The sequence below is a fragment of the Austrofundulus limnaeus genome, unplaced genomic scaffold, assembly GCF_001266775.1.
Source record: "Austrofundulus limnaeus strain Quisiro unplaced genomic scaffold, Austrofundulus_limnaeus-1.0 Scaffold1, whole genome shotgun sequence".
Taxonomy (NCBI): domain Eukaryota; kingdom Metazoa; phylum Chordata; class Actinopteri; order Cyprinodontiformes; family Rivulidae; genus Austrofundulus; species Austrofundulus limnaeus.
In genome coordinates this window covers 8,682,826-8,695,668 of record NW_013952403.1, presented here as the reverse complement: position 1 = coordinate 8,695,668, position 12,843 = coordinate 8,682,826, and the positions used below count along the sequence as shown (strand labels likewise).

General features: G+C 40.7%; 1 protein-coding gene across 1 annotated transcript in view; it reads right to left on the bottom strand.

The window, feature by feature from the left end:
* Positions 1 to 12,843, bottom strand: part of LOC106517507 (A disintegrin and metalloproteinase with thrombospondin motifs 2) — a gene marked incomplete in the record, with an annotated part of 187,071 nt that overhangs the window by 7,274 nt on the left and 166,954 nt on the right. The window contains 10 exon segments of the mRNA XM_014008391.1: positions 202 to 325; positions 411 to 544; positions 4,521 to 4,681; positions 4,976 to 5,121; positions 5,216 to 5,329; positions 7,049 to 7,078; positions 7,763 to 7,895; positions 9,155 to 9,298; positions 9,518 to 9,623; positions 11,751 to 11,907. Of these exon segments, the coding sequence (XP_013863845.1) occupies positions 202 to 325; positions 411 to 544; positions 4,521 to 4,681; positions 4,976 to 5,121; positions 5,216 to 5,329; positions 7,049 to 7,078; positions 7,763 to 7,895; positions 9,155 to 9,298; positions 9,518 to 9,623; positions 11,751 to 11,907 (1,249 nt within the window).

Below are 12,843 nucleotides of genomic sequence, written 5' to 3'. Positions count from 1 at the left end.
GACGCTACCAGTGTACGGTATGGGCGGTACTCAGTCTAGTGATACTGTATGTAAGTCTATGTAAGTATAAAAACAGGGAGAGGAAAGCAATGGCAGTCAACAGCAAAGACAAAAACAAAACAGTGATTATTTATTTTAATGTTACAATGTCACAAAATACTAGTCCTAATGAAATATAGTACAGTAAATGTTACTGTCTACCTTTCTTCTTTACTGTCTTTATTATTGCCGATTTGTAGGTTTTACATCTGGAGCTGTTGCCTCCACACACGCCYCACTTGTCCTCCTGCTTTAAGGAGCCAAACACGCCATCACAGCCCATTTTCTGTGAACGCAGACATGGTTAGCTCCACACAATTAGACCCGGACACAGCTGCGTAGCATTGATGRACTAAAGTGACGTCGCTCACCTTGCACTCCCCCTGCACGCACACACTGTGCGGGTCCTTGTATGAGCAGCGTGTACCGTCCAGGACCATTTTCTCAATGAGGCTCACAACTCTTGTCTCCTTAGACTGGCAATAAAGGCGGCAACGTTCCTTAGCTGAGAAGCAAACACAAAAGTGTGTCCCAACATTAGTAACAACAGGGCAAGTCATCAGGATGGTTCCATTTTTACAACGTGTGATTATTTTTATGCTCTGTGTGAGTCAGCTCAATACGGTGTCTCATTGTGTTTGTCTGCCTGAGTCATGCTAATACTACACAAGCCCCAAGAGACAAAACCTGGCAGAATCCCAGTGAGAATCAACACTCCTGCTTCATCACACAGATGGCCACAATCCAGGGACCTTGTCTTTCAGAGTTTTGACACTAAAACACGTGGCAGACATGCTACAAATATTTTACAATCATTTACAACYTGATGGGAATCACATTATCAAGTTAAAACAAGGATCTGCAACAGTGTGCAAATTTATTTTTCAGGCAGCCGAATGAAGCCTTTTCTGCCGTGCAGTCACAAGAAGTGAGGCCGAAGTTGTGCATACGTATGCTCATTAACATGAGCAAGTTTTCAGTTTTAGTTTCCAGAATCCTTTAGCTCAGTTTACCAAAAAGGCTTGGCTATTATGGCTCTCAAATGGGTCTTTACCAGTACTGCTTGGAGCTTATTCTGTTTTTTTTTTCAGGGTCATGATTATTTGGCTCAGCTTTGACTGTTTTTTTCTTTTTTAGCTCCTCATACAGCTCCTCACCACTAAGTGAAAAACCATTTGAGAGCTGATGGCTATTTATGGTGAGATGAGCCAATGATTGGGGTTCCCTGAAAGAGAGCGTAATGTAAATCACTAATTCGATGAATGCAGGAGAGAAGAGGAAGATTCAGGAACAAAATGTAAACTTTTTGAAACTCAAAAAGGAAGGAATTCGGGCCAGCTTATCAAGGCTTTGACATGAACAAAACAGGAATAAACAAGAACCAACAGGTTTTAACTAGAGTCATCAAGAGAATCTGATAAAGAATGGGAAAAAATAAGTATGTTAACAGGAAGTGGTAATTAGTGAGTGACCACAGGTGTACTAATTACTAATGGAATACATGTGGTATGTCAGGTCATAAATAAGAACAGCTAATATGACAATGAAGTACTGAACATAAATCAGTTGAATAGACAGACCTGCTTAAACTCATGATAAAATAAAGAAACCCAAACAATMATCAAGACAAAATAAATCAATAATCAACAGAAAGACTCAAAACAAGATATCCAGAATGTTTATAAAGAGACACATTGTGTTTTTGAATCCTTATTTTTCACATTTAAATTATTCAGTTGAGATCTACTGTATATAAAGTGGAACTGCAATGCTTTGGTCTGAATTCCTGCTTATTTTAACCCCACAAACCCCTCCTATGCCCAGTTTTGAAATGTGTCTCACATCAACTCGTTTTGAGACTGTCTCCTTAAATGTGACTTAGATGCTCCCCCCCCGGTCGATTTTAGTTTGACATAGAGGTATGACTATAGCAGTGCATTAATGTTGTATTTACAAATMAATTAAAAGATGTCAACAACAGAAGAGTTGTCCATCGAGCCTTACATGTTGGAGACAGAGTCTAACCCAGAGCCAGAGGAGAATGAAGATTACCAAATTATAATTGGTAAGTTCTGATCTTAGTTAGAAGTTCTGTTGCTAATACTGATGTAACAGTTCAGATAACATCATAACATCACAGAAAATAGAGAAAACTGAACGGGTTGAAAGATATAACCCAAACAAAATACTGTATAAGGATATCTACATTTCTCCAGGAGAGATTAAATTCAACTTTTCTGCACTATTAATGGCAAAAAAATTGGATTTTGCACGATATGTTCCCTTTAAAATGCTCAACAGATATGAGGGTGTTAATAAGGAACTGCTCTATAGATTTTATTTAAAATGTGAAAATAAATTAAAAAAAAAAATTAATAATGCTAAAATATCCATTAACCAACATCTAAACATTTTAAGAGTAAATAAACCAGATTTACCCAAAAAGCTAATTCTCTGTCCCTTTGCTGGATCTAAACAAGCATCTATAAAAGCTGCAGGTCACAAACCAAAGAATTACATGAGCTCCTCCGTCTGTTTTCTTCCACTTATCCAGGATAGGGTCGTGCGGGCAGCAGCTTAAGCAGAGAGACCCAGACCTCCCTCTCCCCAGCCACTTGGACTAGCTTGTCCGGAGGAATCCCAAGGCGTTCCCAGCCCAGCTGAGAAACATAGTCCCTCCAGCGTGTCCTGGGTCTTCCTCTGTGCCTCCTCCCAGTGGGACGTGCCCGGAACACCTCACCAGGGAGGRGTCCAGGAGGCATCCTAACCAGATGAACCACCTCAGCTGGTTCCTCTCGACATGGAGGAGCAGCGGCTCTACTCTGAGTCCCTCTCAGATGACTGAGACCCTATCTCTAAGGGAGAGCCCAGACACCCTGTGAAGGAGACTCATTTCGACCGCTTAGATCCGTGATCTCGTTCTTTCGGTCACTACCCAAAGTTCGATCATAGATGAGGGTAGGAACACAGACCGACTGGTAAACCAAGAGCTTTGTCTTCTGGCTCAGCTCCCGCTACACCAGACTGGTACAGCGCCCGCGTCACTACAGATGCAGCACCAATCTGCCTGTCGATCTCCCGCTCCATTCTTCCCTCATTCATGAACAAGACTCCGAGATACTTAAATTCCTCCACTTAGGGCAGGACCTCCTCCCTGACCCGGAGGCGGCACGCTACCATTTTCCGGCTCAAGACCATGGTCTCGTATTTGGACGCACTGATCCTCATCCAGGCCGATTCACTCTTGGCCGCGAACCGCTCCAGTGAGAGCTGGAGATCATGATCTGATGAAGCCAATAMGACCACATCATCCGCAAAATGCAGAGATGTGATCCAAAGGTCACCAAAAAGGATCCCCTCAACACCTTGGKTGCGCCTAGAAATTCTGTCCATAAAAGTTATGAACAGAATCGATGACAAAGGGCAACCTTGGCGGAGTCCAACTCTCACCGGAAACAAGTCCGACTTACTACCGGCAATGCGGARCAAGCTCTGGCACCGGTTTTACAGGGACATAACAGCCCGTATAAAAGGGCTTAGCATGGTACCCCATACTCCTGGAGTACCCRGCACAGGAGTCTTTGAGGGACACGGTCGAACACCTTTTCCAAGTCCACAAAACACATGTAGACTGGTTGAGTGAACTCCCATGCACCCTCCAAGACCCTGCTGAGGGTGTAGAGCTGCTATCTAGCTTTATGTCTCATATTTGATGTCTCCTTTCTCATGAGCAATTTTCACTTCCTGTTGACACAGGAAAAATCACAGATTGAGAAACAAAAATAACAATGATTTTACACAAATCTTTCAGATTCACATCTGGAGTTGACATTCTCACACTATGAGGATGACAGACACAAAAAGGAATTCAATTCCTCCTCCCTTTGTTTTTCTGTCACACACACTCAAACACATTCACACAGAAAAGTCCTTTCAGTTAGTGAAAGTTGCGCTTTAACAGGCAAAATTTGGAACAAACAGTACTAGGAAGTAAGCTCAAAACTGGATGAAAATTTAAAAAAGAAGCAAGAACCCCTTAAAAACATATCAACCTCATTTAAACATTTTTACACGTGTGCATTTTAAAATTACCTAATGCAAAAAAGTTTGCTTACTAGATAAAAACATTTTGGGTTTTGCCTCTAATGTGAATTAGATGGTCCTTACAAGCTATTAAATGCATGAATAGTAAAAAAAAAGAAAGGTGAACAGTTGTGAATGTTACTGAATTCCAAATGACATCAGCAAATGGGTAGAGAAGGAGACCTAATTTAAATTTAAAACCAGCTTTTCAAAATGTTTGAAAGACATTGTATTTATATGAGAGTGTAGCTAAACCTCAAAGCTGTAAAATGTGTTTGTGTTTCATTTTTGGCTTTCCTTGTATTGACAGTTCTAGTAGTGTGTCATCATGAGGCTCATCACTCTTGTTATGTTCTATTCCTACACCAAAGCACATTTCTGTCAGGGTGTGTACTCACGGTCTGGGTGTTCATAAGGCAGCCAGTGGTGTTTGTTGTTGTGGTCTGAAGTGTGGCACTGCTCCTCTCTTGGGTCACTGTAGATGTCCTCGCACTCATTGGTGTTGCACATCTGGTATTCAAACGATGACCCCCTGCAGGTCCAACCTCCATTGGCTGGACTGGGAATGTGGTGGGACAGAAGACAATGATTTATTTCTCTTATTCAGCTAAACAGTATTTTATTTTTTTTACATACACGTCCCCGGTGTCTTTTTTACATACACAACACAAGTCGAGACTATTTAACGTAATTGCTCAGGGGGCAACAGTTACTGAAAGCCAGCAGTTTGTGAGTCAGACATTTAGCAGTTTCATTACACTAAATGATTTCATAATTAAAATCTAGTTTTATTTTATATAAAAAGAAATCTTCTGTTCTTATACAAACAATCTTCCAGCAAATAATTGCATACCTAGGATTATCACACTCTCTTGTGCGAAACTGTAAACCCCCACCACAGGTCCGGGAACACTGGCCATACTCGCTCCATGAGCCCCAGTTTCCATCTTGCTTCATGAGGTCAGGAGTCAACCACATGCATTGACCTTTGAAGCAGTGCTGCAACAGAGCAACAAAACTCGTCAGTGGATCCAGCTAAATTTCCCCCCCAATGTGTTGTTTTGTTGTTGTTGTTGTTGTGCTGTATGAATACCTTTCCATCTCCACACATGGTTCCATCGATGGGTGGTCCCTTCTTGGTCTTGCAGAAGAATGGATTGTCTGGGTGGCTACACCACAGCTGCTTACATGGGTCAAACCCTCGGAACTGTGGGGCACATAGAGACTTCTCATGATCAATGTACGATGAGACAAGTGAGCCAGGATGAGACTAAACACTGAACCAAGGAGACAAAAGTCGAGTAGGGAAGAGAAATGACAACGGTAGCCAACCACAATAATATACCCAACAACAACAACTGAATCGGAACAGAGCCACTGCACTTGACACTATGCTTCACTGAGAAACACACAGCCACTCATGCAAACTTAACTAATGGATGATAACAAGAAACAAAACTCTCATAGTGTGGATGTTCATAGTTTGGGGGGGGGGGGGTATTATGCATTTTCCAGGTACATAGTATATACCATTATCAAGTATCTGTTACTTTCAGTTGTTGTGGAAACTCCTTAGGAGTGTTGTATTTTGTTGTAAAACAAAAAGCAACATTATATTATATAAGTTTTGGAAAATGGCAACTTAGAATAAATTTGAAAATTACTCGAATGATCCAACGTCGGATCTGAAACGTTCATTTTCTGAAGAACTGGCACAAATACAGAGGCTCTTAGAAGATGCTTCAGCTTAGTAATATATTTCCAAATAATCCTCTTGTACATATATTTCAACGTTAAGCTACTTTTTGTGAAGAAACTATAAATGTAGATCACTATGAAGTTATGTTTTACAGTGAAATCATGAACATCCACAATTTTTAAGATACTTTATGCAATAAAATCATAGTGATTTGTAAAGAAATAGTCTAGTCTGGTGGAGCTGTGTAGGGAAGGGGTACTCTGCGTGCGTGTGTGTGTGTGTGTGGGGCTCGACTGGGGACCGAGCACCTGGGAGGAGCTTTGGGGAAATAGGCGGTGCTTTGTACCATCACGTATTTAGGCACATCCGAATGGCTGCCACAGGAGATTCAAGGATTTCTCAACCATGAATGAACGAGTCAAAGCAACACTCTGGGTATGTATTATGATACAAATCTCAAAAATTTCGATTGTGCATAATATCCCCCATTTAATTACATCACTAAGGAAGTTAAAGGGCTAAGTGTTCAGTAAAGGTGAGGTGTCAGTGACCTGTAAAATGCCCCTGGATGCTATTGAGGAACCATAATATCCTAGTCTTTGTCTGATGTAAACCAAAGCTGATGATACCATCAAACTAACCTATATCTCAGTGATGATACTCTCTGTTCATTCATTCCGAAGACTTTACTACCTGTTGTGACACTTGTGGATCTTTCTAGGTCATAGTGACTTACAAACAGTGGCTAGGCCTGTGGTAGGTAATCCAGCTACAATACGTCAGACTGGAGGATCCTAAAAGCTGATGCAAAAACATGGAAAAATAGCCTCAGCTCTGGGTAAGTCTTTCCAGGCCTTTCTACTTGTTAATACTGATACATGTGCCAATACAATGAGACTCTTTCTGCCAGTACTGTAGAGATTTAAAACAGATTTGCAGGAAAGAGCTCTGGGTATGGTGCTAAGAAAGTCCTGGAGCACACTATAGGCACTACACAAACAAGGATTTCATAGCCACCTTTTCCCAAAGTACGAGCATTTTAGAATCCTGCAGACTTGCACGTAAATTATGACAATGGGAAGAACATAGATACAAAGAACAAGTGAAACAAAAAGGAGTAATTTTACAAACACAACTATAGAGAACAAATAGGACAACATAATCTGGCAAACAAAACGATGGGGGGGTGGGGTGTCACACGTCCTCCCAGAAGGTGGGTAACCTTACCTGCGGTCCTAATTGGCCCGCCTTTTGTAGCTGAGGGGATTGAGTTTGACAAGAGAATAGAGGGTAATCTAGCAATGCGTGCAAAGCCCCTGAACAGGTCCTTAATCAAACAAGCAACAGCTTTGCAACAGTGTGCCACAGTGGCTTCACAGTCACAGAGAAAACTCGTTGAATGATAGAAAAAAAAGATGCTGCAGCAGTGTGATGTTTTGCTTGTTTGTTTTTACAAAACYCTACTTGTGACCCATTCGTGTAAAGGCACTGTGGTATCAAAGCAAATGTAATGTTACATTAAATAAACTCATGTTGGTTAACAATGTTAACATTTAAAAAAAAAGAAATATCTATCAAAACCGATTACCTGCTTTTAAGCAAGATGTAAATCCCACCAGGCAGGGAGAGGAGACAGAGGACATCAGAAGAATGTGAATAACTACATTTGTGTAGTTTATGTCACTTGAGTGTGATACCGCTTGTAGGCTCAGGTAAAGAGAATCAATTCAGAGCTAAAACAAATCATCTTTTGCGTCACAGTTTAAATAGATATTATCCAAACTCTGAAAGTCTCTCGGCCTCAACATTGACATTTTATATGCTCTCAGATGATAAAACAATGCTAAAATTAACTGGAAGTCATTTCTCCGGAGGGCACCCTCAGCTTGATGATGGTTCAGTTTGTTAGTATTGTAGTGCCAAAGCACAGAGATCACTTACCGCAGTGCACATGGTGTAGCCCGCACCAAAGTCAAAACGACACTGTTCATTCATGGAATAATGCAGACCAGGAAGTTGAGGCAACGACGGCCAGTTGTGGTCGAAAGGGTCATCCCGAAGGCAATCATATGAACTGCAACAAAAGTCACATTTTCTTCATATTTTTATTTATTTTATGTTATTTTTWAAAAAATTAGTCCTACTAAAGTCTGGAAAAAATATAATTATAGTCATTTTTGTGTTTGCGAAAGTTAATTGGTGGTGGCAGTCATCTTGAACTGAGGTGAATCCAACAGCTAATGATTACTTTCTGTGGCCTACAATAATATATATTCAGAGGTGGGTGAAATGTTTTGCTAACAGACAATAGCCAAATCAATTCTAAAATATAATATCAGAATTTTAAACAAAAATCTTAAAGGCACAGTGTGTAGGATTTGTTGTTTTCAGCGACATCTAGTGGTTGAATCATCCTCGCTGGTCCTCCCCCCCCCCCCACGCCCGCTTCCAAACGATAATGGGTTGCTACGGTGTCTCTCAGGTGTCAAAAACCTTTGATAATTCCAACCATGATATCTACCAGCAGCTTCYGGGCTAGTGATGTTTCAAGTGGTAAGATTATGAGCTTTAATAAGTAAAATTATCCCAGCTACAATGACAGACAACAAATATTACATTTATAGTATTACAACTAAAACCGTTTTTGACGCCACCACCGCAGTTTGTCCTTCATGAGCCTTCGTAGACAAGATGGTGGTGCAAGATGGCGGCTGCCTGTAGTGGTGACCCGTGACCATGGAGATACAAACAGCTTGCAATGATTAGACATGTTTTTTATTATTGTCATTAGTGATTATCTCAATTTCGGCTAAAAGACTTGTCAAAATCCCACACACTGTGCCTTTAAGCAAGTTTGTTAGTACTCAAGGTTTGTGTTAGGGGTGACTCTCAACTATTATACCCAGTTTATTTGCTCAATATCTARAAAATGGACTGAGTTAAAGATATTCTTATTTGCAGCCATCTTGAACTGGTTTGAGTCTAGAAAGTTTACAGTTACAAATGTGAATTCAAAACAATCTGCCCATTTTTCCTCACAAACACACACACTTACACATACACACACATGCACATCCACGGTGAGAGGCAATGTTAAATGCAGATGAATCAATCTCTAATTATGCCATTATAAATTCATTTCGTTGGGATGTAAAAGACGAAGTTACTGAAATAACCATTTTTTAAAATTACAACTAAGCTAATATGCATAAACAAATTTCACACACAAAAATTTGCAACAGGTATATTTAAAACACTAAAGTTAGGCTGGCCTTTAAAAGTCCATGCAATGAAATTTGGCTTTCCACGAGTATGTGTCTGTGTGTGTCTCACTGAAGGTAACGTCCCAGCTCCTGCATGCTACATTTGGACCACTGAAAACGATGAAAGGCAGCTTGCACCAGTGGAGCCATGATGCTGCCCATGTGCACCTCGTCTCCGCAGCGGTTTCCCTGACCGTCATGCTCCATCCCCAGCCTACGCAGGATGCGAGAGGAAGAGAAGAGGGGTGAAACAAGGGTAACATGTGGGAGGGGAAAAGCAAGAAGCAGATGAAAAAAAGTAGCAACATTTCACTTGTCAGATCATTGACCACTGCATCAAAACCAGAAAAAAATTGCTGTGGTCGTTTAGGAGACCAACTTATTTAATTTTTTTTCTGTAGCCTGCATACAACACATTTCTGTTGCCACTTACACATGTCCCGTTTCATGTGCCACCACAAAGGCAGAAGAGAAACCATCCTCATGGTTTAACGTGCAACTCCTCACAGGATGGCACATCCCCGTCACGGGAGCATAACCTTGGAAACCAGAAAGACAGGGGCAATGTCAAACAGTCCTTTAAAACAAAAAATAAAACTTTGAACTGATAATAAACACATTTCCCATTCACTATGTGTAGTAAATTGTGTCTGTGTTAGCTTAAACTGAGTTTTCTTTATATGAAACAAAGGCACAAACAAAAAATGAATGTGTGCCATAACTTCATGAAATTAAAAACCTAGAATTCTTTAAAGGGCTGCATACTGTACCATCTGCTGCCTTTCATGTTAGAGTTTTAAACTAAGACTGTATTATYTTGAGAAAGTTAGACATTAGGGTTGATCTCGCAACACATTGGGAGATTTTGAGTGGCCTGCCAGAGCTCATAGTGTGAATTATAAATGACTCTCGGACACGAACACACTCAATTTTGGCACAATATTCGTAAAATTGACTCCAAAAGTTAGTTAGTTTTAGTTGTATATACAATGATTAATTTCTATACAATGTGGTAAACTCTGTCCATGAGATATTTTGCTAACAGTCAAAGTTGATTCCAACAGTTATGTTAATGAATAAAGGATTGGGCAAATACAGTATGTGCTACCACATCAAATTGTAGCCCTTGTGCAACTGACTGAGTTATAGCCATTTTTATGTTAGCCAATACTTTTTTAGATGTGGCAGCCATGTTGAACTGGAGTGACTCTGAAAGTCAAAACGAACATCCAACAATGGCTCTTGGAAAGTTTTATTGAAATCCATCCTGTGGCTAATGTGGTATTCTGCTAATACCAAACACAAACATATACATATGAATAAACCCCAATTCAAATGAAGTTGAGAACTTGTGTAAAACTTGAATAAAAACAGAATTTGATGATTTTTAAATCCTTTTCAACATATATTCAATTGAATACACTGCAAAGACAAGATATTTAATTTTCAAAAAGATAATCTGTATTGTTTTTATGCAAAAAAAAAAAGAAAAAAAAAGAAAAACTGGGACAAGGGCAACAAAAGACTGGGAAAGTTGAGGAATGCTCAAGAAACACCTGCCTGGAGCATTCCACAGGCAAACAGGTTAATTGGAAACAAACAGGTATAAATGGGGTATAAAGACAGCATCCAGGCTCAGGCATTCACAAAAAGGATGGGGTGAGGTTCACCACTTTGTGAACAACAGCGTGAGAAAATAGTCCAAAAGTTTAAGGACAACATTCCTCAATATACAATTGCAAGGAATCGTCTACAYTCCATAATATCCTCAAAAAATTCACAGAATCTGGAGAAGTCTCTGCAAGTAAGCAGCAAGGCCGAAAACCAACATTGAAAACCTTTGATTCTTAAGGCGACACTGTATTAAAAACCAACATCATTCGTAGAAAAAGAGTACAGGTACTAGACTGGCCTGCCTGCAGTTCAGATCTGTCTCCCATTGAAAACATGTGGCGRAATCTGAAGCACAAATACAACATTGAAGACCTCTGACAACTGAACAACTAAAGTTGTACATCAAGCAAGAATGGGAAAGAATTCCACCTACAAAGCTTCAACAAATTGTGTCCTCAGTTCCCAATCCCTTATTAAGTGTTGTTTGAAGGAAAGATGATGTAACACAGTGGTAAACATGACCCTGTCACAGATTTTTTACAACGTGCTCCAGGAATCCACTTCAAAATGAGTGAATATGTGCAAAAGGACAACATCCCAATTTCATTGGAACTGGGTTTGTAAAATAGGCAAAAACATTTTTGCTAGCCTTTCACCTTTTGGTGTTGGGTGATAAAACCCAGCTTGCATTTAAGTGTCTAATCTTAACCCTGAACCTTTAGCTTCCACCCAGACATATGCTCGTCTTCAGCCCCCTGTGTGCCTGTTTGTCCTGTACTGCCTTTAATTGTGGAGTTGTGGCTGGCCCTTCTCTGTACATTGATTTTCTGATGCTGCACCCAAGGGCAGCTGAAGGGCTTCTGGGTAGCTAGGCCACTGGCTTTAGAGGCCCGTCCCTTGGGCCTGACTGTTAGCCTGTACTCCGCTGCACAGAAAACCCTTAACCGCTGAAGCCACAGTCAGCGTGCAGCTCTGTATATGAGGCAAAATACAAGACCTGCTGTATTTTACAGTATGTTAATCAGACTAAATATGTGTATGTCCTTCAATACCCTGCATGCCAGTGGGGCCAAATTCCTGCCGTGTGAGGAAAATGGCATGATCGTGATACTCTGCATCCCCGGTGTCTTGCTTCTGCTGCAGATAGGCCCAGCGGCACACGTTCTCCAGACTCTGAGATGGGTTCCCAAGTTCAATGAGGCTCGTGGACTGAAGCAGGAACCAACACAAAGAGAGAAAGGAAGAACACAGTGTGAAGATAATTGAAAAACAAGAATGTTTTCATTTCAGTTTTGGTACAGTTCTTTAGCCATTCCAGTAGGGGGCAGTGTCACAGTGTTTTTTTTTCTTTAATGTCAGCACATCTTGCAAACTGCTGAGACATATATTGCTCTAAACCCTAGACAAAAATAACACAGTTTTAAAGAGATGATAGGCATAATAATAAGCCATGAACTGATGATTTTCATACTGAACATGAATTAGTGAAGCATYCACTAATCACCAAAATACATCCAAATACTAAATATCTGCATATAATTGATGCATGACACCTATTCAAGTACTCAGACTTTTATGTTCCACCTAATTAGGCTCTCTTCTTAACTCTCCTTGCCTCCTTGGTCAAATACTGCCGAATGAGTCTCTTCATTTTTCTTTCATTACTTCCTGTCTTTGCCACTATTTCTATTTTAGATTTATACTCTGCTTTCACACGTGCACAAAGTAGATTTATGGTAGTCCGAGTGAGACATATGGCCTGCCTCTGCAAATGATGATGGAGTGTAACTTGTGTACTCTGAGCAGACCATAATCAGACAGGGTGGACTGTAGAAGTCTCATTTCCCAGGTTCGTCAGTTTTCTCGGGCATATGTTTAACAGCAATTTTTAAATGATCTTTAAAGTGCGTTCGGAGCGCTGTGTTGCGTTGGATTGTGTGAGTAAAGTGTGGACGTATMAGTGTGCCTGCATTCAGGGTCACATAGTCAATCTGCAGGCTGTCTGGGTGCAGCTCCGTTGCTACGGTAATTGGGAATGATGGACAGCCAAAGCTTTGGCTGAAGCTGCACAGGGGCTGGCCCAGAATGACCAATGCTGTGGTGTGTGTGTGTGTGTGTGTGTGTGTGTGTGTGTGTGTGTGTGTG